Genomic DNA, 26,506 nt, shown 5'->3' on the forward strand with positions numbered 1-26,506 from the left:
AATATGTCAGACAACACATCAGTCTCTGTTATCTTTGCATCTGTAGATCATTATGGCTCTTTTCAGAGATACGGTAGGTTCTGCTCTATTTACAATGCATATTTCATACTAACTCTAACGTAAACATAAACACAAAAGACACCTTTTTAGCTATTCATTAGAATAATGAGGGTGTTACTCAAGACGCCATTTCACAATTGACTTTCACCTTCATCACCTGTCACAGACTGTTATGATCAAATAATTAATGAATATGTGTGCTGGTTTGTGGGTTGGCAGGTGGCAACCTATCATTTAATTGTGGTTTTAATCTCTCAGGGCTTTAACACATGGTTAATTTGTCTGTTATTTCTTACTAACCAACATCTGCTTTATGGAGAAAGACAGACAGACAGGTGCAGGAAAATATTGTTATCTGGATGACCAGACATTTTATATGAAGGAAAGCATGTCATTTGTTTTCATCAGCCTAATCTTGGGCATGGCAATGATGTCTTTGGTATCCTGTAAAAGTTGTCAATTCAAGCTGTTTTCCTGCTTTCTTATTGGCTATTCGTATTACACTGTTATGTAACCCAACAAACCCAACTTGTCACTTCCCCTTTCAAAGTGTCATTAAACTTTTTGTGTGCTTTGTTGTTCTTTACCATTATGATTGCATATTTTCATAAGTCATTTTGTGAAATACTGTTAATGTAGATCCTATAGTTATAGGGATTTCCACTGTGCATGAATAAGAACCGCTTAGTGAGACTTCAAATGCATTTCACCCATTTATTACAAGCTTCAGTTATGAATAATGTAAAATCATGCAATTGAACTGTGCATGAAATGCAGCACTTACAGTAAATTTACAAAAGGGGCATTCAAAAGAATGCAAGTAAATGGCAGCAGCGAATAAAATGAGTTCACTGGACATGTGCATCTACACGTGAGCGGAAATAATAATCAGGAAAAAAATCATATCATGTGTCATGTAGGCTATGTCATGCATGTAAGAAATCTGTAATTATCCCGTCCGGGACTTGTTTCAAAATACACTAAATGTATTTTTGAGGGGAGGTTTATTTAAGAATTAGTTAGAATGCCATGCATGTGCAATGACTGGGCAGGAAGGAAAACATTTGAGCATTTTTGCAACGTGAATTAAACAGGAGGAGGGACTGACATTGCCTTTTGGGTGGTCATGCAGTCAGAAGAGTTGTTCTGCTTCATCTGTGTCTGTAGTTCAGAAGGAAAGACTCATGCCTGGGATTGCAGCCTCCGTGATGTAAAAAGTGAAAGTTTTTTTACAGTGCAAACGAGTTCTATTGATGCCTAAGGCAACAACACCATCGTCCTTTTTGCATAGGCACAGCCACATGCAGCTGGCACTGTGAGGTGGTTATATTAGTTAGCAACACCGAGAAAAGCCCAAACATGGAACTTTTTTGCTTGGAAAAGGACACAATCATGCGAGCCCAGAGAGATCCCAACATCTTCTGCGATGAAAGAGTATTGCAAAGTCTTTTAACAGTGGAGGACCGATATGTTCCGCAGGGACCCTATTTTAAATGTGTCCAAAAGGATATTCAGCCTTTTATGAGGCGGATGGTCGCGACGTGGATGCTGGAGGTTTGTAGTTATAGTTTTATTTCTGGAAACTGTTTGCTTGAACTGTTTCAGAAGTATTATGTAATGTAGAATATGTTGGGAAGTACCTAAAGTATAGCTAGCTGGAGTTCGGCTTGCATTCGTTGTATTCGTTGTATTACAATGCAGACAATCAAACTCAACACCTGTGTGCATAGCATTTATGTGTAATCAATGTGCAAAGGAAAACTTTGTTCAAGAAATCAGCAGGAAATGCAACGCTGAAACCACCACACTTCGTGATTGTGTATAAATGTTAATTTAATAGAAAACTCTTTAGTATTTGTATTCAGTGCGTGCTTTATTAGATAGAGGAGGTTTTGTGCTTTATTTACATGTGTGTTATGAATGGTTTTATGCATTTGTGTAATTTTTGCGAATTTTTGAAACAGGCGCAGCCTTTGAGTTGCCCGGTGCGAAAGTGCAGCCATGTTAAAAACCGTCGATTTAAATGTATTTCAGTTCATCAGTGCAAGATAATAATTGTCGGATATAGTTGAGTTAGAGCGATACATATGCATGATGTTATATGCTGTCATTGACACTACTTATTGTTAGATCATATATATGTTTAACGTGACGAATCACCAAAGTAGTCATGTGTGGGCGTCATTGGGTTTCACAGCACACCCTGCTTGAAATGAATGAAGATCTTTACCGCTGGAAAGTTCCTCTTTCTCATGAAAGAGTTAGTTACAGTAAGCACAAATTGTACAAGCTGCAAAAAGAAAAACACACATATATATATAGTCTTCAAAAAGCGTGGTATGTAGTCTAAGAAAAGAACTAAAAAATAACTAACTTAAAATATAATATGACAAAAATGTCTGGTTGCATTGCATACATTAAGAGCACTGGGCTAACAACAAAAGGTTGTAGCAAGAGCAAACAAATAGTTAAATGAATAGTGATTATTAGACAGCCTTGATTATCAAATTGTGAGTAAATTCTGTTCATGTCCCTGTAGGTTTGTGAAGAGGAGAAATGTGAAGAAGATGTCTTTCCCTTGGCTATGAACTACTTGGACAGATTTTTAGCTGCAGTTCCTACAAGAAAATGTTATTTGCAGCTCTTAGGGGCTGTGTGTCTCTTCCTGGCTTCAAAATTAAAAGCATGCCAACCGCTGTCGGCCAGGAAGCTCTGCATGTACACAGACAACTCTATAAGATCTCAACAACTGCTGGTAAGAGCTGATGGCCTTGATGACAGCACAACGTCTTTCATCTGTTGTAATTCTATATTATTCAAATCCTAGATTATATATTTTAGATTATATGTAGCCCTAGGATTGTAATCTGCTGATTCATCATTTTTTTATCATTGTGAAATATAGCTGTTGAGGAAGTGAATTTAGCTTGCTTTGCCCCCTAATGGTTGTTTTTGATGTTGAACTGTGATCAAATGCTCTGTTGATTTTAGCCTCTATGATCAGCGTGAGAATGGTTTTGATGACTTGGTACAGTTCCCGTAAATTGGCAAGGACTCTCTAGTTACATCATTCACTCTATTCTAATCACATATGATCTGATAAAACTATAATGTCTGAATTGATATGATCTCTAGAGCTTTTGAGATATTGTGTGTTTACAGGTAAGACAACAGTTCCAACTGGGTCAAAACAAAAAAACTGTCATAAATCACAGTGGTAATTCATGCATAAAACAGATGCATAAGTGGATTGAAGCATCCAGGAGGTCTTGGCCTTGCTGATTTGGTGTCACTTGTCAGGGACTGTCCCTTCTTGGTGGAGCCTTCACCCACTTCAAGTCTCTTAACGCTCTCTCTTCACTCATCAGCACACACATTAAAAGGGTGTAGAGCTTCTCACTTTGGAGTGGTTTTCCCCTCGTGTCTCTGTGCTTAAGAGTTTCTCAGAAAGCAGCTTCAGTAGGCGAAACAAAGCCAGCCGGGCACGTGCAAGGAAGGAAGTTGAGCGTGTGCATGGAATGTAGCATCTGGTTGGTGGACATCAAAGTCAAGGGGCGGAGCTTTACATGATAACCTGATTTATTGTACAACTATGATGTCCGTTTGGGCAAGACAAATCGAGCAACTTGACTCATTTCTCCCCTGTTTTGAAAAATCACATGTTGGAGAAAGTGTTGAGTGACACAGAAACACAACCTAGACTTTTTAAATGCCAGTCTCAGTAGAGCCTAATGATTTATGTCACAACTTGTGTTGTAAGGCAGTTCATGTCTTTGCATTTTTAAGCATTTTAGTCTGGAATGAGTGTGGCTTTACCACACAAGATTGACACGTTTTTGCACAGTTAAAACACTAGGGGGCAGTAAAACAGACTGCAGTCTGGAGTGATTAAGTCAAATACATTATTATTGCCAAACACTAGTGAAGTGCTGATGATATCAGATTGTGATATTGTGGTACTGAATATACATGTAACATTGTATTTACATGATTTAGTTTGTCTAATATTTTGCAGGCCCTTTTAACAGTAAAGTGCATATTTACTTAGCTTACATAGCTTTTTTTTGCATTTAGTTAGGTTTCTGGCATGTCTGCCAGCTCAAAAAAGCTAAAAAGAAAAAACACAGTTAGTTTGTTATCTGAATCTGAAACTGTGTCATCCAGCGAGCTGTAAAAAGGATGTTGTTTTACATGACCATTGAGGAATTTTAACCAAAGTATGTTACAGATATTTAATGAAGACCTTAAAATGGGCATCTGATGTCCCCTTTAAATATTGCACAAGCAATCTCATTGGCTGCAAAATCAGCCAATCAACTTGTGCTATGTAGTAAATGATGTGATTACTAGCAGACTGCATGTAAAGAACCTAGCATTTAGATCTATATTTAATCAGTTCCACCAGCCAAAATCTGCACTGAAAATGTGAAAGACCATCCTCAGGTCATACAGGCCTGTCACTGTAGTTTATATGTGGTCCTGCCACACATATTCATCATCTCTTGTTCTGTTTCTGTCTGTCTTTGTCCCTGTTGGAGTGGGAGTTGGTGGTTCTTAGTAAATTGAAATGGAACCTGGCTGCCATCACCCCACTTGACTTTATCGAACACATCCTGCACAAACTGCCCTACCCCGAAGACAGACTGACGCTGATTCGCAAACACACGCAAACCTTCATCGCCCTCTGTGCAACAGGTAAGACCTAAGATGCATTTATCAGACATGAGTCTGTATAAGCTGAAACCCAGCCATTACTGTGCTAAAGATGTATGATGTGAATGTGTTATGATGCTTTCTGCCTTGTTATTTGTGTCTATATAAAAGTTTTGTATATTTAACTGGGTGTGTTTCTGCGGCCCTGCATCTGTTCAAGAGGCTGAGGCCTGAACACGAGCCAAGACGGAGAAGCTTTTTTGAGCTGTTGCAAATGTTTTTGGTGTTTCTGTCATTGCCTTTAACAATTTTTTTAAGTTAGGAATGTTGGTTTACTGCACAGCTGCTTTACTGTGGCAGTCAGACGAGAGTAGGGTGTTTATTCAAGGATGACTGTTGCATCCTGAAATAAGCAGCACATTAACACCAACAAAGCAGATGAAACGAATGACTTCCAGCACGGAATAGCAGAGGCTTTCCTCTCCGACTAAAAACCCAGGGCCTGTTCTCAGGATCTCAAGGCAGAGGAAGAGGGGGAGTAGTTCCTGGAAACCTCAAAGCCCTCTGAGAGATGAAGGGAGGGAGTGGGAGGAGAAGGAAGGCTCTCCTCACTTTTCATTCGCAGCTGCAGGACAATTTAAGGGAGGTAGTGATGTTAAAACAGGTCTGAAACCGGAGAGCGTGTGAACGTCAAGTTCAGGTTTGCATGGAATCCAAAACAGATGTAAGATGCAGTAAGACTCCTCAATCAGATTGCATTATCGGCAACTGTTTCCTGGGAAGTTGTTTTTTAAGTTTCTCACAGGTGAGTAATGTTCTCGGGATCGTACTGACCAGGTCACTGATGTTTCGGGATGTGTGTGTGCTTGTTTTTTCCTCAGATCACAGCTTCACCATGTACCCTCCCTCCATGATCGCCACAGGATGTGTGGGGGCAGCAGTATGTGGCCTCCAGCCTGACCAGAGCAACCAAAATATGTGGGGGGACAATCTGACAGAGCTGTTGGCTAAAATCACCCACACTGAGGTGGTAAGTGTCCAGCGTCTTCCTACTGTAAAAAAAAGTTTTAAAAAATCTCAGTAATTATATAGCAAATTACCATTCAAATTTATTTGTTAGTTGTACTGTAATAATCCATTCATTCTGTGACATTTTATGAAAGAACAACTTCCTGATGATCCTGATGTATTTATGTATTTCCTTTTGAAAAAGGACAGGACACATCTCATGGCTCATCAGTTTTTTTAAGCTTTATTTCAAGCAGTGTTGTTTTAGTATAATTAAACTACTGTTTTGTTTTATCAATATTTTGAAATGTATATTTTCTTAATTTTTTATGGTTTTAGTTTTAGTTAACTGCAGTAACCCTAATTTCAAGGCACAGCTATTTTCCATTTTTGATTCATTACATTTACGCCAAGATAATTTTTGTAATTATGACAAGGCAGCTTGTTTTCACACTTTTTTTATGATCAGAAACTGTAAATAAAAATAAATAAATGAACCACAAATAGATTTCTGATTCCAGATGCTTCTAGAGCTGTATGGTCGTCATTGAAAATAGTTATTGAGGGGTAAAAAATATATATTAATTCAGTCTATATCTTGATTTATATCTTTTTTTTTACTGCTAATAATTTATTACTTTAAACACTTTTAATGTAGCTGAGGCCCAATAGTTGAGAAACACTGTTCTAGAGACTGAGAGCATTTTTTAATGGTAGTTTAGCATTGTCAGTTTTCAATTTTGCCTGTGACAAACGGTGGACACAGCGTACATGTGCGTGTGCAGGACATTCATGCATGACTGTATGGAAATGGAGAAATGTGTCATTTTATGAATGAGTGTTTGTGTGTGTTCACTGCAGCGATGGTGGTGTGTTTTCAGAGCTGCATACTTGTGGCGAGACACAGGCCTCTCAACCACATCTGTGGAATAAAGTGCAGTGTTTCACATACACACTCAGGCTCTCACACAAACATACACATCTTGGCTTCAGGCTGTTTTGAAAGTCTCACAGTAAAACTTTTTTGAATTGGACCCAGAGAGTGAACGCCCCATTTAAACTCCTCACATACACTCATAAGGTTTAACACATTCTTTTCTCTCTCCTCAATGCAATGTGTTACGTTTTTTTTCTCCACCTTAAGTTCTGGAAAAAACACCACATGCCGCTGTTAACAACCATTATTTCCTGTGCCTGTAGTTGTCAGGACAACAGGGCCTGTTGTGGCCGTCTCATTCAGTCTAGGGAAAGAACAGGTTTTAATTATCCTGAGAAAAAGACGAGAGTTTGATATGGGATCATTCCGTCAGACCTCCCACATTTCTGCAGAAAGAGACAGACACAAGAATCAATGTTTTATTGTTTGAAAAATATAGGTTGCAAAGGGGGTTTTTGCAGCGATGCCAAGTAGAACCATTTTTGGTTCCCTAAAGAACCTTTCTGTGAACAGTTCTTAAAAGAACCATTTTTCTTAGTGTTAAAAACCTTGAAAGGTTCTATGGATGTTAAAGGTTCTTCATGGAGCCATCAATGCCAGTAAAGACCTTTGATTTTTAAGAGCGTACATAGCCCTATGTAGCTGATCAGCATAAAGTCTGAACCAGTTTGCAGTTTTATTTAGAACTGCCTGCTTAGACAGGAAAAAATCTGTCTGACCAACATGAGAAAAACAACAGTTTGTTTCATTTTATGTGGTGCTTAGGGGCGGGTGAATCTGAAATAAACTATAAACACAACAAAGATTATTGGAGAAAAGTACTATTTCAGTCTTTATACTTCAAACTTTTATGTTAAATTCAATGTTACTTGCAGTTTCCTTGTAATTAATTGTAAAATTTACTAGCAGTTTCTGAGAGGAAAATGTTTCAAAGTAAATCCTACACCCACTGTTGTTCAGTCTAGTTACCACAATAATCATGGACAAATCATTGAAGTAATTGCACAACGGCATAATTGTAATTTTTGGAAAATTATGTACATCTTTTGTCCAGAATCTCATAAAAATGAAGATTCCAAATGCAGGGGTTTGTAGCAGTGCATTAAAAAAATAACCTTTCAGTGAACAGTTCTCAAAAGAACCATTTATTGTTTGTGTTAATAACATTTTAATAATCTAGAAAACCTTATTCAACTACTAAGAACCTTTTGTGCAATGGAAAGGTTCTTTATGGAACCACAGATGCAAATAAAGAACCTTTATTTTTTTAAAAAAACTTTCCAAAATCTGTGGTTCCAAAAAGGACCTTACACTAAGAAAGAAAACTGTTATTTTAAGAACTGAACTAAAAGGTTCTTTGGGGAACCAAAAACGGTTTACTGTATATATATATATATATATATATATATATATATGATCACAAAAAGGGGTCATAAGGGTAAAAAAAATATAATAATAATAATAATAATAATAATAATAAATAAGCTTTTCTGTATGGTTTGTTAGGATGGGACAATATTTGGCCGAGAAATTACTGAGGGTGCAAAAAAAAAAAAAAAAAAAAAATCAAATCAAAATACTGAGAAAATTGCCAATAAAGTTGCCCAAATGAAGTTCTAGCAATGCATATTACTAATCCAAAATTAAGTTTTAATATTTACGGTAGGAAATTTACAAAGTATCTTTATGGAACATGATCTTTACTCAATGTCCTAATGATTTTTGGCATAAAAGAAAAAAAAATAATATTTTTGACCAAAAAAGGAATGTATTTTTGGCTATTGCTACAAATATACCCATGCTACTTAAGACTGGTTTTGTCGTCCAGGGTCACATTTAGCATCACCGCAGAACCCCGTTTTGGAACCTTGATTTTTAGGAGTCAGTATGCAGTGCCATCTGAAACTAGCTGTTCTTATCTTTTTCTTCTTCTCTCTCTTTCTTCTAGGACTGTCTGAAGTCATGTCAAGAGCAGATCGAGCAGTTACTGACCAGTAGCCTGAAAGAAAGTCAACAACAGCATCAACAACAACAGGAGGGCAGAGCCAGCAACAAAGGGATGCAATCTCAAAACCTGTCCTGCACCCCGACAGATGTGCGTGATGTCAACTTATGATGTCGGTTCCTGTTCCTATCCAATTCCTCAGCCTGCAAAAGATTCAATTATTATTATATTACTGTATTTCAGTTTTATTTTAAAGCCACATTAGATGTCCATACACGCATAATATAAGAACACAAGCTTGATGTTTTATAACGGAGCAAAACAGCTGCTGCTGCCGTCTCATATCTGCAGGCGGTGGCATTTTACATACTTGAATTTAATTGAATTGGCCTCAAACCATGAATAAATAATGCAGTATGTTGTATAGTACTTAACCAAGAGCATACATCTGTTTTGGCTATCATATGCAACTGTATTATTATCATTCTAATTTATGTAGTTATTTAATTATTATAATAATAATACCTATTATTATTAAAAAGACTATGCTTTTTATCTTATAAAATAGGTATTTACTTAGTAATTCCCAGAGGCTGTTTTTTATATAATATATGGAAAATGCTATTCAACAGAATGGATAGAAACATCCATCAGTTCTTTCAGTGGGATATGTTTGCTTGTCATAGAGATATTAATACAATGAACTGATGAGTTACTTCTTAGGTACAAGTAACTCTTAATTTAGGGATTATTTACAGTGAATGTTACTGCATGTAATAAGCATATAAGAATATGCTAAACGGATTCTATCCATGCATGGTGACCGTCACAGCTTTATGAGCAAGCAGGACAGTTTCAGATGGACACTAAGTATGTAATGAAGGTGGAGTAATGGTGATGTAGGGAGGGAAGAAAAGAGACGAATTGAAGAATACAGATTGAAAGATTTTGCACGTGATTGAAATATGAACGGTTTTAGACAGGTGGTTTCTGGAACGCTCTATAATGTTTATAATGAATGCATTAAATGTGAGGCTGTTTGCTCATTTGACCTGTTTAAATCACATGTGGGTCAGAGAAACTTGCTATGCTGGAAGGATTTGATCATTTGGAAGTCTTAAAATCCTTCTTAGCAAAGACACGATACAAATGCACTTTCAGATATCACCTCTCGCTGGTTATCCGTGGTATACAAGAGGAGGGCGACTTATTTCTAAGGGTTTTTTTTTTGCATTGTTTTTCTTAAGTTATTTTTGTTTTGGGGCTGGTTTCCCATATTAGGTGTGCTTGCGGGTAATAGTTTTAAATTTAGACCAATAAATTTAGACCAAAAACTGATCTAACAGTCAAACGGTGAGGTTTGACATGCCAAGATTGGTTGTGTTTTACTTTAGTTGTGTTGAATTCATGTCAGCATAGATAGGACATCATCAAATTTCATTAAATCACTTTATTTTATTAGACTATTTTATGTTCTTTTCTCAAAATATCAGTCATCTACTTGAACTTTAATCATATATAGGAAAAAGATATTTTGAAGCATTATTCCTTTTCTCTTTTCTCGTCAGTTTGTTCTTGCACTTTTGAAAATTGATTTCTCAAGTCAGTTCTCTCTATATTAGTGGACCTAAAAGTAACTCGGAGGTCTGAGATGCTTGAGATGTTTACTTCAAATATATTACGTGTTGTACTGACACCATTGTGCCATTCCAACACATCTATGCAAATGAACTCCATGTTATGAGTGTTTTTCAAACAATGTTCGTTTCCATTTTCAATGTTCCTCATTTAAGTTTGAGTGTGCTTGTGTGCTATTATATCCTTTAGTTCATTTTGTGTTCTTCCCTTTCCTTTATTTCTGTGTAAATGTTTGAACTTGTGTTCCAGTGCTGCTAAAAGAAAAAGAAAAATGAAAAAAGAGCTATTGCATACCTTAATTCCGGTTTCCATTTTGCTGCTATATCAGAATTACTGAACGTTTTTTCATGGTGGCTGCATGTCTGTTTTCTGTTTGCATTTACACTGTCAATTATTTTCATGCATAAAGTGCCTTGGCGGTTAATTGCAGATATTTGCATGAACAGTCTTGCCTCATTTGTGTTTCATGCCATCTAACTTGTCTGATTTCTTTTTCTTGCTATTATATTACTTTGTGTTATAAAACGCCTTTATTGTTTTCAAATAATGTTCCTGCCCACAGTCACAATACCTCGCAGTACTTCAGCCAGGAAGTTTACAGAAGAGTAATAGGACTAAAAAAAGAGGCGTTGAAGCTCTAACTAGTTTGTTACCCTACAGGTTAAGCCACAAGGTTTCTTCTTTTATTCACTTGTCAGATACACACTCACCAAACAGCTATAATTGTATTATCTTAAAAGGTAGTAGATGTAAGACTGGGGCAAAGTGTCATTCAGATACAAAAAAAAAAAAAAAAAACTGTGTTTTAAATTGTTTTTTAATTATGTTGAAGCAGCCACCTTTTGTTAAAAGTTCCACCTCCAAAAATCCCCAAAGACATGGCATTTCAGCAATACTGTAATTTTTATTTTTGCCCTTGGACACTTACCTCATTTGGGCCTATCGGACATTAGATTCAATAAATCTCAAATTTTAAAAAGAAAAACTGTGTTCAGTTTTTTTTTCTTGAAGGATTCAGAAACCGCTGTAAAATATGTAGTAACTGAATGGTGCTCTTCTTTGGTGATTCATGTGAATTAGGCTTAATAGTCTCTATCTTTGACACAGCTGTGGCCTCAAGCAAGACGTTATACTCATTCTCATATGGAAATAATGGGTTGAACAGTGTCTTGCTGACCCCTGGTGCTTAGAAGAGGGGTTGCTGTGTGTCAGTGGCAGATCAGGCTAATTTAGCCTTTAACACCACGTGATTAATTATATTGTATTATAACTGACTCAAATAATTATCTTTTATTTTATTATTATTATTTTTACAACATATGTTTTTTTATTTAATTCATATAAATAAAATCAGTTGTACCTTTCTGATCAATTTGAGTGTACACGCATTTTTTTCGGTATAAAAATATCATCAAAAATGAAAATCAACATCTGTATTCAAAACATGTCGAGGTAAGCCATTACCGATCAAAGTGTATATAATTATAATATAATATAATTTTTATAATAACTAATAATTTATAAGCCCACATGGAACGTGAAAAATCACGTGAGAGACTTTTATTTTGAAAACTCATTCAAAAGTAATTTATTTGCTGCTCCATTCATTTTCCTTAGTTTTTCTGTCTTCACACTTCATACGTTACCGCGTTCATGGAGGGCTGATGCAGAGGAAGTATGTATCAAATCACGTTTTAAACGAATTTGTGTAGAGTTTACATGCTGTTTACCTCTAAAAATCTATGTATTCTTTCGTGTTTTGTTTATTGTCGTGCGAGTTCTCCAGCTGTCTCAGTGCAGAGTTTGCTAGGGAAGTAGTTCACAAGTGCACATGCATGAAAGCCACATATAGTGTGACTGAACGTTACAGCTGGATAACATGGATTGTAATACTAGTAATGTGTTGCAATGACCACTAAATGTTGTTTAGAATTCTTTCCCTATAGACAAAAGTGTTTCAGTCTTATTTGAGTTGTTCATATGCTTTGGAATCCATTATGTGGCTGCTGATATTGTTTGTTTATATTTTCTGTTTTATTATGAAAGCTTATGGTTTGGTAGAGGATCCAGTGCAGATATGACACCATCAAAGGAAGCCATGTCCTCCCTCATCGAAAAGACCATAAAGCTGAGGAGGGAGGAACAGGCAAGGCAGGTTGTCCTGGCATGGGCCGTGCTGAATATGTCTCTGGCTGGGATGATCTATACTGAGATGTGAGTTCAGGCATACCCCTTATAGTCCCTTTCAGTGTCTTCTGAACCATGGGTAACCAAGTCACTTTGTCTTGTAGGTCTGGGAAGCTTCTTAGCAGATACTATAACATAACCTACTGGCCCATCTGGTATATTGGTAAGTGTATAATAAGAGCTTAAAGAAGCCAATGATCTAGTATGTTGTTTTTCATCTGACTGGTTTTGTTGGACAGAGCTTGCCTTGGCTTCCCTGTTCAGTCTCAATGCACTTTTTGACTTCTGGAAGTATTTCAAGTACACTATGGCCCCGTCCACGATCGCCATCAGTCCAGAGCAACTTCAACTTCTTGGACTCAAGGGCTCAGGTAAGTTAGTGTTTTGTGTAAAAACAGTTATGCAAAATGTTATTTCTCCAGGCAAAGACAATTCTTGCGTACTTTAATTGTATAATACTGCCCTGCATCAAATTTACTGAATGAAATAAAATACTTGTTTCTTACTAATTTTAGGGTGATGATTACATAAATAGGCTGTTTTGCTCAAGCATGTCACACTTTCTTTTAAAAGATGCGTTTTATAGCATTTTTACTTTTGACGACTATTTGTAAGGTGAAGAAGTCCTGTATTATGTCTTAATAACCAGAAAGACAGTTATTCACATGATTTTTGTCTTCATCTGAGCCAACTATTTGTTTAATTCTCCACTGATTTTCACATGTGTAAATGATTCTGAATACATTGTTTCATGCCAAATCTTTATTTTTTTTTTATAATTATGGCCAGTGGGAAAGAAAAAAGCAAGCATGACCCAGATGATTTTTGCTACATCTGTGGATGTTTTTCCCCACAGATTTTGTGGAAAAACTTTGACACTAAATGGTGTATTTGAACACACAATAAACAAACAAACAATCAAACAAACAACTAATAATAATAAATATGAAATAAGTGAAAATAAATAGAATAATAAATAAATACTGAAACAAAACTGAACAAATAAATAAATATATAACAAGATTAGTCTATCAACACTATCAGTCACCAAAAGATGCAGGACTTTGTATTGAATTTATCAGATTTGCTTTAAAAGTATTTAGGTTGTTGCTTTGGTAATGGCGGAAACTAATCTGTCATTTCTGTGTGAACAGGGATTCAAGCTTCTCCACCTCAGAAACAAGAAAAGAAAGAAGCTCCAGTCTCAGACCAGTCGTCACCCCTGCAGGGACAGAATGTACTCAGTTTTAGCCCTGGGCGACCCTCAAGCACCAGCCCCAAGTTTTCCCCCAGCTGTGTGTCTGGGTTCAGTCCACCTCTGAGCAGCCCTTCTTCAGCCGGAGGACCCTTCTCACCCTCCATGGCATTTGGCAAGGTTGTGTAATGCTTCTGTAGAGTCATATTGTCATTATTCTGTTCACACACCCACTGCATTTGCTTTCTTTCTTTATGTCTGCAGGTGTTGAACTATAGTCCATCTCCAAGCTCTTCTCCATACCCAAGCAACCTCGGACCGGCAGAGGGCACCAGTCTCCGTGCTCGGTACCGCACATCCCCGTCAGTCTTTAATTCACCCGGAGGCAAGGAGGACTACATTGATGACCTGAAGGCTTTGGAGAAGTTTTTACGTACAGAAGAGGAGAAAAGCCACCGCAGTCAATTGGGTAAGAGTCATGTATGAACATAAAGGTGTTAAATCAATCTGTGGCTGTGCCTACGACTTCATCAATGCAACATATGTTCATTTAGGGAGTCCAGAGTCAACATCTCCAAGACACAGTCCATCGTTCTGGAACTATAGTCGTTCAGTGGGGGATTACGCACAGAGTCTAAGGAAGTTTCAGTATCAGCCGGCCTGCCGTTCGCAGGCACCATCTGCTCATAAAGACGACACAGAGCTGGGCTCTAAACAAGCTGCTGAAGAGGTGAGGATAAAATTAATAGCAAGATTTTAAATCATCTTTGTTTACATAGTTTGTATTAATTCCTAAGCTTTCTTTAAAGCAATTTAAAGTAAGGAGATTTTCCGATTTATTACAGGTCTGGGCAAGAATCACGACGAGTCGTATGGTGACAGATAGTATTGACAGCTGGACTGCTAAACTAAGAAATGTAAGTCTGTATTTATTTATGTATGTTTGTTTGAGTAGTATTTACTATTTAATAATAGTATAACTTAATAAAATAAATAATAATAATAATTATGTATAGTGATAATTTGAATTAATAATAATAATAATTATTTTATATAAACAAATTATCATTATACATTGTTTGTCTGTTATTTGTATTATTTGTATTATTTTTTTATTTATTAGTTATTGTTTTTGTTTATTTAGTAATTATTCTTTAAGAATTAATTTTTTTTATGTATTGTTTTAAGACAATGTTTTTCTTTTTCTACCTACTTTCCCAGTGGATAAATGACACCGTTCTAGTTCATCTGGTCAGAGAGATTGACTCGGTCAACGGTCAGCTCAGGAGGATGGGTTGCCCTGAGCTCCAGATTGGAGGTAATCATCTTTTCTTTTCTGCCAAAGATATTTAGTTGTAAAAGTTTCCATTATGTCTCACTTCTGTTGTCTTTGTTTCATTAAGAGACCAGTATCAGCAGTCTCAAACAAGCTGCTCTGGTCAAAGCTTCTGCAATCCCCACCCTCAATGCTATCGTACAGTATCTGGATGTCACACCAAACCAGGAGTATCTTGTGGAGAGAATCAAGGGTGAGCAGAATACACAATTGGGATTGAACAATCAATATTTAGACTTACCATGGTCCCATCTCATGCACCGAGATGATGCCAGTATGTGTTCATTTGAATCAATGCTCTTGTCTTGCAGAACTTGCCCATAGTGGCTGCATGAGCTCTTTTCGCTGGAATGGAGGAGGAGATCTGAAAAACCGGAAATGGGACACAGACCTTCCGACAGACTCTGCGGTGTGTTCTTTCAAACATTTAAAGCATTTAAATACCATATTACCAATGCATTGCAGTTTAGAAAACAGTATTAAAAGTATTATTGATGCATTGCAGTTATTTTTGCTCTACATTGATGCAAACACTTTATGACAAACACAGATCCTGATGCATGTGCTATGTACATACTTGGACTCACGACTTCCTCCACATCCTAAGTATCCTGATGGAAAAACCTTTACATCCCAGCATTTTATACAGACACCTGATAAACCAGGTATGCGCAGACAATGTGTTGAGTTTTCTAACAGTATTATTTTAGCATAATTGAGATACTTTTGTGTTTACTAAGATTTTGAATTAGTTTTTATATTTTAGTTTTAAGTTGAGTTAAAGTTTTAGTAATTTTGCTGGGCATTTATGACAATTTTATTTAGATTTTTAAATGTTTATATAGTATTTTTATTTTAGTTAAATCAAGCTAAACTAAATTAAACGGTTAAATGCTACCTTGGCAACTACTTGAATGTGTATTATTTTAATGTTTTTAGTTTTAGTTAACTATAATTCTTTTTATACAACCTGTTTAATCTATGACTCTCTCATTTTTATATGTAAATTTCAACAGACATGTCCAATGAGAACCTGTTTTGCATTCATCAAAGTAGCACAAACCCTCCTCATTATCAGCTAGTCTACCAGGGCCACATCTACAGCTTGCCTAAGGTAAGAACATACTCTCCAACCATAATTACAGTGGAGTAGCTTTCCTGTGACTAATGCTTGACTATGTTTCCACAGGGCAGAAATAACTTGTTTCATACCATCCTGATGTTTCTCTACATTATCAAAACCAAGGAGTCTGGCATGCTGGGGTGAGTGCAGATCTATAATGTTATCTGTGATCTGCTTGGTTTTAAGAAATTTTGTAGCTAGAATAGCTGTTTCTACTTTTGTTTTGCTCTTTCGATCTTGAAAGTATGTGTTACATTGAAATACAAAATGGATGAAACATTTGCCCCCCTTTTTTGTACCAGGAGAGTGAATCTTGGTCTTTCAGGAGTGAATGTACTCTGGATCTTTGGGGACTGAGATTGTCACGTTATCAGAGGAAAACACTGCACAAGAGTTGGGATGTGATAAAGACTGTTTTTTACCTTTACATTCTTGTTATGTTGCATGTTTTTGAGATGCACTGTACTGTCGCATTACTTGCAGCCTTAATGCAAATACAGATTTAGCACACAAAGTCATTTTTAGCTGAAGAAAATGTTTTAACTCCAACACTGAGATATGACTTGAAACGGTGTCAAAATGGATCTTGTTCCACTGGATTTTGTATACATATATTTTTTGTATTTCATTCATCATACAAGGAAAAAACAATGTAGTTATACATGAATGTAAATTTTTTAGGGTTAGTTTGGATGAGGGGACACTGCAGGAATTTTTTTTGAGTTATGAAGCAGTTACTGGTAGTTTTTCTCCATGCACTTGTAATGACATGCAACCATGAAAAAGCAAGTCATATTTACTTTTTAAAAACAGTCTGGTGTAAGAATATACTTTTACTTGCTCTCAGTGACGGGCTTTTCTTTTTTCAACAATATACAGAAGAGCTGGGACAACAGATGATCCCAGAAAGCAAATGCCAAATTACACGTTCAACAATTTTTTTGTTGTTGTTGTTTGTATTTTAAATAATATCTGAAGTGAAACTTGAAATGGAATGAACTTCCACTTTTGTCTTTGGTTTTCAATTTAATAAATGCACAGCATTGTTCTTATATATATATATTTTTTTTACTCAAAAGTCTTGACTTCTGTTCCCAGTGTTAATCACTGGATGGTAGTGCCGTACACCTACAATTGGTTATAAAAGGTAAGAATATCTTAAATTTCCTGGAATGGGAATTTACATTTGAAAATGCACAAAGTGTGAGAGAATATAAGACATGTTCTTAAGAAGTCTTTCATATTTTACAGTGGCCAAACAGAATAAAAACATGGTAGAGCCATATACCTTGTAAATACCACAAAGTAATTATTCGGTACCATGGTATTACAATCTGTTGCCTCTGCTGTACCACTGTAGCACTTTATGTGAGGTAAAAATTATAGTAGTAAGTGTTTGCTATAAAAAAATATTATATTTTTTATTTTATATACGAAAATAATAGACTATAGTGTTTGAAAGATGTCTTGCATTAAAAAAAAAAAATATTACTGCCACCGTTTGCTATTATTAACCATACGTAACAACATACGTAATAGACGCTATGGTAACGTGAACTGCATGTCCCATGGTGCTTTGCGCCGCGCGTCATCCCACCGTGCGTATCCGTTCGTGTGTCGCTTCTCTGTGTTGGAAAAAAAGCACCGTGCGGTTCGCAGCTATGTCAGTCCAGGCTGTGGCAGCGAAAATGGCCGAGGTCGAATTAAAAGACGTGGCCGGTAAAGACGCTTCCCCCGCCATATCTCCGCTGACACCCAAGGCAGAGGAGAAGAAGAGTGAAATCAACTCTAGTTCGTCAGCAGCAGCGGCCGCAGCGGTGGAGCCGAGCCCGGTGACCACCGCTCCGAACCCCGTGAAGATGCCGCAGGCGTCCGCGATGAAGCGGCCGGATCCGCAGCAGAACGGCGGCGAGGCGTTTATCAACTGCGACGGCACCGTGGCCGAGGCGCCGCGAATGAAAAAGGTAACGTGGACGGATTGTGGAGAGATCCATGAAATCTGTGACGGAGCTCGTTTTGAACCGTTCATCCGCTGTCGTGTGTCATTGTGCGGCGATGATTCCTGGCCTATCAAACCTTTACTAGCAGCGTAACAGCTGTAAATTAATGTCCGTTTACCTCAAGCTGTCAAGGGATGACCGGTGACAGATCTACCGAGTGCTTTCACGGGGTTTTTGGTCGGATCACGTTGATTTCGAGCGCCTGAGTGATTCTTACCAATGATTGAAAGAGACCCGCAGTGCGCGTGTCGTGGCGCTGCATGCGTTTATCCGGGTCAAAACATACAGTTCAAAACACGTCGTGCCTGAAACTGTAACACTTTTATAACAACTTTAACCTCGTATTCATAAGCACATTGTGTAATGCTTTAGATAAGCAGATGTATGCGTTTTATTTTGTTGCACTTTCATGGGATTGTTTGATTGTGCATGATTTAAGCAATGCTTAATGCAATCACGTTTGATATTGATCTTAATAACAGTTGTTCTAAAGTAACCCAAGTGTTATTTATTTATTTATTTATTTTTATTTAAAGTGTTGTAGTCCCATTTGTGATATGGTCTTCAAGATAAAAAAATATGAGAAGCCTACAAAGATTATGATCTGCTGTGAATTGATATGGCAGTGTTGGTTAAGATTATCATTCGTTTCAGTTGCAGTTTTTCTCATATAGCATTATTAGCACACAAGTTAGTACTTCCTCTGCATGCAAGTATAAATATCTATTTTTGCTTTTCACTTTCAATGCGGAGAAAGGTATTGTTTTAGTGTGTGCAAGTCAGTTTGGTCGCATTTGTTGAGGTTAACATTATTGGAGCAAGGCCGGTGAAATAGTTGTGGCTGATTGTTTAAGTACTTTTCCAGTTCTCTCTTATGATTAGGTTGCTTTGTCCATGTGTAGATTGACGATGCGGTCATTCAAAACCCTGCCGTTTGACTTTCCGAAATAATTGTAATTTCTGTTCCCTATTCAAATGCAAGGTTAGATTTTATGTGAGGAAACAGACTTTGAGAAATGTCACTCTTCTATTATGTGTCAGTGTGAATAACGCTCTGGATGACTGTGACACCTCTCTCTATTGTGGGCTTTGTGTGGTCACGGCTAGATTGGGTAATTATGGGAATTTGCCGGTTCACTCCATGGAGCGTCTCTTAGGTTTGACTCTTATCTGGCTTGATCGTTCCTTGGAAGGTCTTCACAGAGACTGTGGTCTTATCTTATCTTAGCTGACAAAATTAAGATGGTTTACAGTTCAAGGATAAAAGATAAAGAAATTATTTTTATTGTTATTGTTAGTCAAGGATTAGATGCAGAACGAGCCATAACATGACATTTGGATATGGCCTTATGTATGTATTTATTTTTTGACATAATAATTATTTTTTTCAAGTGGTAGTGCATAGTTCGGCATTGGAATTTTTTTATATATATGTGTGTATATAAATGTAATATTATATATAAAATACACATTTTTTTATTTTAGTTCTTAATTGATTATTTCTTTTTTAAGGCCAAGTGTATAGTTTAAATTTTTTTATTTTATATTTTCATTTTATTTTTTGTAATTGAATGTGCTTTAGTCGTTTCAAATTTTTGATTAACAATTTAATAATTTATTTTACTTTTAGTTTTAGTAAATTTTGTATAAACTTATTTCAGCAACAAATAATTTCCATTCAACTGTTAAAAAGTGTTATGATTATTTAAAAAAAAGATCTCCACATACATATATATACGTGTATTTATTTATTTATTTTTGTTTTTTATTTGTATTGTAAAGAAAAGAAAGCTAGGTTATTTTAGTGGTATTAAGATACTGATATAGTTTTTATTCATATTTTGGTATGAATATGAAATATAAAATATAAATATATAATATAAATATTTTAGTTTAAATTTTTAATTGTAGTAATTTTGTTGGATTTGTTTTAGTACATAAAGATAATCTAATTAAAATTCAAAAGTGTCCTTGGTGACTTACTGTAATAAAATAAGTGTTTTTTTTTTTATATTCCGGTATTATTTCAGTTACATTTTTTTTCAAGCAACAAAAGTTGCTTTATGGTCTCAGTTTTAGTTTACTATAATAACCCTGTTTTTAAAGTGTGGACTATGCTGAATATCAACAGGCTACGTTCTTAGCAATCTAATGTTTCTGTGGACAGTGACAGATGATGAACTGTAGTGGATTTAGATGATCTGTAGTGGGGTTTGTGATGGCCCAGAAATTGTTTTAGCAATTAGTTTTCTTTTGTTTCTAAGAAAGCCACCCATAAAGCAGGCTTACTATTCCTCTGTAAAAGTGTTACATCATGCCACTGTTGCTTCTAAAGTGACCAAGAGGAGGGCAGTGACATGTCCCGCAGCGGGATCTCTGATCCAGGCCTGTCTATGTCATCACATCATGTAGGTGCAAACGGCTTGTAGTTTGACCAAGGATTGTTGTGACCTGTTGTGAACATTCGCATGACTGTTTTGAGGGTGCAGAGGGGAAGTGAGGTGCTGATAGACGTGTTCACGCTGCTGTTTGGCATCAGCCATGAGCTTTGTGCATACCTTGCACTGTTGTGACGTTATGTCACTAAGCCTTGCTTCCCAGGATGCTTAGACCTAACAGGCTAATGACGTGATGCAGATAATATGGGGGAAGACCTGTACGTGACCAATGTGGGGAACTTTCCAGTTAGTAGGCTTGTTTATTTTTTATAGTGTTTGTTAACAATATTAACTAATAATGCAGTCTAAATAATTGTTAGAGGTTGTTGATAATAATATAAGATAAGAAAAAGTTTTTATAGCAATATAAATATAGGTGATTTCCCAGTTGACCTGGACTTTTCAGAGAAAGTAGGCCTTATGTTTATCGTATATAGCCTGGTCAGGATGGGACTTGTGGAGAACAGCTGCTGTTCTCAGTTTCTGCAGCTAAAAGTTAACAACTTTAGCAAGCAGTGTTGTTATTTTTAGCTAAAAAATGAAAAATGTTTTTATGAATGTTTTTAATTGATATATAGCTAAAATATATAAACAAAAAATATATAGATGAAATTAAATGGAAATAAAATAAATAAATAAATAAAGGAACATAAATAAATTGCAAATATAAAAATATTTTTAAATATAAAAAAATATTTTGAAAATAAAGTTTAACTAAATTTACTAAAAATGAAATAAAATTTTAATATTAGCACTGCTAGTAAGTGAGTCATTTATGTTCACTTTAAAGGGTAAATAAATTAAAAATAATGCCTTTGGCAACTAATTAAACGCTTAAGTTGGAGTACCACAGTTAAAACTAAAACTAAAATAAAAACAAATTAAAGCTAAATAGAAAAAAGGGCACATAATTACTTAATTTAAACTTGAAAATATGAAAATAATAGAGGCTAATTTATAAATATTTTAAATATTTATAATTAATTTATAAATGTTTGTAAATATTATAATAGTGTATAAATAATACTAAAATAACACTGGCAGTCAGTTGTGGAAAGATGTTGTTAACAATTAAATGCAAATTAGGCCTTGGTAAAAAACCATAATAAAAAGTTTTGATAGAAGTACTAAACTTGAGTCGACTAACAAACCTACATGTATCTCAGCTTCATTTAACATGTTCATGGGTATATCAACAGATGAATGTTAGGTCAACAACCCAGTTTTCAACTAACTTGTTCCGACTCTTACATTTTTGGACCTATAATCATGTTTACACCTCCGTTTCTCTTTTGGGAGTGTTTGGAAATTTTTCCTTTGAAATCAGGGTCAGGGAGACCTGCGGTGCACACTGTGATTGGGTTTGTGTCTCCGTTCAAGTTTGCTCCGTACCAAGTTCCTCGTTGCTCACATGATGTGTGCAGAGATTTCAGCAAGGAGTTGACAGGAAAATATTTCTCACCATGGTGTGAAGTTTGGAGACTTTGATTGATGGTGGAACGGAACCAGAGAGACTGACCTAAACGTTGAACCTGCCTGTGTTTATCTGCACTTGTTGGGGGCTCATGTGTGAATGATAGCATACCTCCGGGAAGGCCATATTCTGTTTGTGCCACTTATTGTCTTAAGAGCTTAAGGAAAACGGACCACACACGTGTGATTAAACAGAACTAGACGTGCTCTCAGGTAAGTGGTGGTCATGGAGACTGAAGCTTTGAGGGAGTGATGCACTGAATTAAACTGCACGTTTTGTACTGAAGCTTACTGATAACAGTGCACTCACTGAATCATCTTCTCTTGCTCTCAAACACTCATCCATGACTCTGTGTCCTTGGCAGCAACCCTAATGGTGCACTTCAACACTTTAAAGGGCACAGCTGAGATTTCTCTTTCCCTCAGGCAGCCGTAACCACATCGCAGCAGGACTCGTTCACCTGAAATCACCCAGAGTCTTCTCGAGTGCGTTAATGACTCGGTGTATTGCGGAGGCAACAGTGAGAGCGAGCCAGCCAAACAAACACAAATGTGCCACCTCGATGCTGCTTCCATCGAAAGGATGTGCGACAGTCCTCTCTCTCTCTCTGTATTTTAATATTTACCCAATTTAATTTTTTGGATTCCTTTTTAATGTTTAGATTAGATTTAAGTAGTCAAAAAGCATGTCTAATTAAAAATGAATTTTTGAAATTTATACAATTTCACAATTAATTGAACGCATAACAAAAAATGTACTTATATTCAAAAAAATTTTTTTTTTCAGAATTTTGCTTAATGTTTTCAATTTTAATCAATTTAATTTTAGAACTGCCAGATTCTATTACATTCCATGTTATGTTTCCATGTTCTGTGAATAACACATTTTTATGACTGGAATTCACATTTCTGTCCATGTGTTCCACATTGTGGTAATCATAGGGCCCTGTTTACCTTCTCTGACCCTCTCCTGTTCTTTTTTGGGCATAAAAGCATTTTTGTTTTACTCTCTGACTGTGCTTTTGGAGATGTGCTGCCATATGTTGCTTCCATTTCCCAGCAAACCTGTGCAAGAGTTGGCAGTATCTGTACCGTGGCTTGATAAGCCGCTGGATTGCAATCTGTGACTTGCTTGTCGTGTTTTTCATGGCTAAGCTTTATAATAGCAGGGCTAGAAGAGTCAAAATAAGCATCAAGAAGGCAAATCTGTTGGAAGCAGCCAGCTGTTGTCGGATTGTACGGCTGGTCGTAAGATACAGGAACACCGGATCCAAGCTGTGTACATTGCAGTTGGTTGTTTATTCTCGCTCTTTGCTTAACATTATACGTTAAACTTTTCTTTCGAGAGATTAGGAAATTAAATCCTATAAGAACATTTTAATCCCGTTGGTTTATACATTTGCTCACTAAGTAAATTTAGATTTCTGGTGATGTTGAGCAAAGGAGTGAATTCGCATCAATTGTGCATGTGAAAGATTAAGCCACCGGTCAGGAGTTAGCCAGGAATGTGCTACTGAATGAATGAACAAAAGCTTTTCCATTGACCAAATTGGCCTTCTGTTCACAAGTGACGGTTCGATTGATTTATGCTGCTGGAAATTAAGCAGATGATTTCTGATGGCATTTGTATTGCATTGGGGCCTAAGGTTTTTCAATTAGTTAACCGTGGAACGGACACATGCAGGATCCACGGCTAAGGAATGCACCCTGGACCCCTGCACCAGCCCCTCACAAAGAACCTTCATTGTGTTCAAAAACTGCTGCATCACAAAAGAATCTCACAAAAGTGTAAGAAAAGCCACCCTCGTTTCTCTTCCTTTTCCTTTTTGCCAGCTCAAAAAAAAAAAAAAAAAAATACAAACCTCAGACCACAGCTGCTGAAATGCATGGCTTGATTGTGACCATTACCTTTATTTTAGTGGTATGCCTCACCTCAAACTTCATTACATTGTGTTGAATTTACCAGAAGATAATCTGAGGATAACCTGAACCTTTCTGATGTCAGTTTTCTTTTTTCTTTTTTTTTTTGTATACTTGAGCCTTCCACTAAAAGAAAGAACCTTTTTTCTTACATTTATCTTGCGGTTTAAAAATCTAACAAACTTTTTTCACTGTAATGCAATGGAAAGGTTCCATGGATGTTAAAGGTTCTTCATGAAAGCATAGATGCTAATAAAGAACTTTTATCTTTAATATAAAGGCCCACACAACTACGTTTCTGTGCATTCTTGAAATTCTGAATTATCTTAATCATATATTGGCCGAATATCTTGCACTGTGGCTTTACTTGAATGTTGATTTGCATTGGAAATATTTGCATGAACTTGTCTTCCACAGTTGAATTGAAGTAAATAGATGTCAAATGTGCAGACAAACAGTTCTGTCTCTTAATAATTTAAAAGTTAGCCAGAAATGAGGCAAACCTAAAAATGACCTTTATGGCAAAGTGTAGTGTTCTTAATTACATATTTGGTTGAGTAAAATAGCTATTTGCAGCAGTCTGTCCACACAAACCTACAATTTGTATAGCGTACCCTAGACTTTCTTTGTAGTGGGTATGTATTCCTAAATTGCAGTCTGTCTTTTTCTTTTGGACCACAACCACCTCTGCAGTAGTGGAGTCCAGTTACTGTAATGCTTCTGATCTGGTACAAGGTTGAAAATACTTTAGTGTTGTTGTGGCTTGCTGCTACTCTTTAAGGCGGTCACACTTTTGTTACCGAAAATCTCTGATCGGACAGTTCAAGACAGGGCGCTCATTCTGATTGCACGGTGTTCATGAGACTTTTGCTCTGAAAGCATTTTTAGCTTTTAGAGTGTGTGGCTTCATTGACTTCAATTGGCCAATGACCCAGAACATCACTTCTGAGCTAAATTTGTGGGTCGATTGATTAGTTCATTCATTCAGGGTGAACGTCACTGAGTGTGATGTCATTCTTTATCCCGGCCCCTCCCTATTCCCAGGAAATGTGTCAGCAGTGCGGTGCATGATGGGAAAACTGCAGTGAGATTTCTTGCCCTTCTGACTCGGAGTACAAGTAACAAGCTTAATGCTACTAATTCTAAACCGTGACATTTGGATCTCCTCATGCCAGTCATTGCATCAAGCCCATTTTTTGCACATCAAATGCAGTTAGCCGAACACTGTCTGTAATTGTTGCATGTACTGCTCATATGCCACAGTCAATAAATCAGTGCAGCAAGGCATCGCTTTCATAGTATTTCTGCTTCAGGGTCTTGCTGTGCTTTCACACTCGCCTTGTGGGTGAGTAGCTCCATTGGCCAACATAAAAATGAATGTGGTTTCTTCCTCTTCTGCTTCACTGCAGATTGGAGATATTCTTCCTCTTCTTTAAGAACGAGATTAGATAATGCAATGGATGGATCTGAATGAAATGCATGCTTGTGTAAACATTAGTGATGGAATTACTAAGCACGTCTGTTGCGTACATCTAATAATGCTTTTATTTTTGATGTTGCTATATTTGACTTGAGAGCAGAGATGAGGCCTTCTTAGGGTTGTCTTGCTCTCTTTGAAGTCGGTCTCACTGTCCTCTTATGAATTAGGAATCAGTAACTGGCTTGAGTAATAAGATCCTTCTCATTTTCTTCTCTCTCTCTCTCACACACATCTCTAAATCCTGAACTGCTATTTGTTCCTTATGTGGAGCAACAGGAATGATTGAGCGTCAGACACATTGATGATTCTAAAAAGGCTGCAGCCATCTGCTCTCAAGCCAAAATTAGCAAGGCAGAGGCCCTGATACACAGAGAACTTTAGCTGGAGATATTAATATTGGCTACAAGTCACTATTAAACTGCAATTATTACTTGTTTGATCCTAAAAATACGAGTGGATGTAATTTAAAATGGTCCCTAAATGCATCCTGACTTAAAAAGCCCTTGGGCATTCCCTTTTTATCACAAAATTGCCAGCATAGATTCCATAAGCCATTTTAGTTTGTTATAAATTTGCAACATCATGCATGGCAAGTAAGTCTTGGATCATTGTTTTTCTTGCACCTGCTGTAGTTAATGATGCACTCGATTTAGGATAAGATTAACAGGATAAGTGGAATCTCTAACAAGCTCAGAGTGGATTCGTACATCTGTGTTTGTGTCCACCAAACCCAAACTGTTTCCCTTAACCGATCAGAGTGAAGTCAGATGGGAAGCTGATGGTAGTCTAGGGGACCTTTATTTATTCTATTCATGGTTGTTATTGAAGAGAGGGGCCAGGCAGATGTTATCTCATCAGTAAATTGCTTGTTTCTTTGTCTTGGTCTTTATTAATGCATAACAGATGACAATAGGAGATTGGTGTGTGTATGGTTAAATATCATGTTATACATTCTGTGTTTAGCCAGAAAGGTTATACTTCTGAAATAATATCAGCGTCAGGGGGAGCAGATAATGTGTGCCGCTGAGAAAACCCAAACATACATTGTTGCAAGGAGGTCTGTAATGACCGTAGAAAGTTAGCATTCCCATTCGTTTTAGTGGCTGTTGCACA

The 26,506-nt window shown here is 36.6% G+C and overlaps 3 protein-coding genes across 3 annotated transcripts in view; all 3 read left to right on the forward strand.

The window, feature by feature from the left end:
* The first annotated feature begins 1,095 nt into the window (after nucleotides 1–1,095).
* On the forward strand, nucleotides 1,096–11,226 carry ccnd2b (cyclin D2, b). Its single transcript, XM_073838572.1, has 5 exons — nucleotides 1,096–1,614; nucleotides 2,600–2,813; nucleotides 4,594–4,755; nucleotides 5,595–5,743; nucleotides 8,607–11,226. The coding sequence occupies exons 1-5, from the start codon at nucleotides 1,420–1,422 to the stop codon at nucleotides 8,772–8,774; spliced, it is 888 nt and encodes a 295-aa protein (XP_073694673.1). The 5' UTR covers nucleotides 1,096–1,419; the 3' UTR covers nucleotides 8,775–11,226.
* A 647-nt stretch (nucleotides 11,227–11,873) lies between these two features.
* On the forward strand, nucleotides 11,874–17,134 carry tmem209 (transmembrane protein 209). Its single transcript, XM_073838560.1, has 15 exons — nucleotides 11,874–11,916; nucleotides 12,288–12,455; nucleotides 12,533–12,591; nucleotides 12,668–12,799; nucleotides 13,583–13,803; nucleotides 13,888–14,092; nucleotides 14,178–14,353; nucleotides 14,469–14,540; nucleotides 14,845–14,941; nucleotides 15,027–15,152; nucleotides 15,271–15,368; nucleotides 15,510–15,624; nucleotides 15,976–16,073; nucleotides 16,149–16,222; nucleotides 16,385–17,134. The coding sequence occupies exons 1-15, from the start codon at nucleotides 11,906–11,908 to the stop codon at nucleotides 16,437–16,439; spliced, it is 1,707 nt and encodes a 568-aa protein (XP_073694661.1). The 5' UTR covers nucleotides 11,874–11,905; the 3' UTR covers nucleotides 16,440–17,134.
* Nucleotides 17,135–17,701: 567 nt separating this feature from the next.
* The window catches only part of ahcyl2b (adenosylhomocysteinase like 2b), a 30,978-nt gene continuing 22,173 nt past the window's right edge, over nucleotides 17,702–26,506 (forward strand). The window contains exon 1 of the mRNA XM_073838559.1: nucleotides 17,702–18,046. Within this exon, the coding sequence (XP_073694660.1) occupies nucleotides 17,744–18,046 (303 nt within the window). The 5' untranslated portion in view covers nucleotides 17,702–17,743. The remainder of the gene's footprint in view (nucleotides 18,047–26,506) is intronic.

The sequence above is a fragment of the Garra rufa genome, chromosome 4, assembly GCF_049309525.1.
Source record: "Garra rufa chromosome 4, GarRuf1.0, whole genome shotgun sequence".
NCBI lineage: Eukaryota > Metazoa > Chordata > Actinopteri > Cypriniformes > Cyprinidae > Garra > Garra rufa.

What these genes read in the sequence shown, in the direction of transcription:
- ccnd2b (XM_073838572.1), top strand. Translation starts at nt 1,420, where the DNA reads ATGGAACTTTTTTGCTTGGAAAAGGACACAATCATGCGAGCCCAGAGA. An exon ending in CATCGCCCTCTGTGCAACAG is followed by an intron (nt 4,756 to 5,594) that starts GTAAGACCTAAG and finishes TTTTTTCCTCAG; the next exon opens with ATCACAGCTTCACCATGTAC. An exon ending in AAATCACCCACACTGAGGTG is followed by an intron (nt 5,744 to 8,606) that starts GTAAGTGTCCAG and finishes TCTTTCTTCTAG; the next exon opens with GACTGTCTGAAGTCATGTCA.
- tmem209 (XM_073838560.1), top strand. An exon ending in CCCTGAGCTCCAGATTGGAG is followed by an intron (nt 14,942 to 15,026) that starts GTAATCATCTTT and finishes TGTTTCATTAAG; the next exon opens with AGACCAGTATCAGCAGTCTC. An exon ending in AAGGAGTCTGGCATGCTGGG is followed by an intron (nt 16,223 to 16,384) that starts GTGAGTGCAGAT and finishes TTTTTGTACCAG; the next exon opens with GAGAGTGAATCTTGGTCTTT.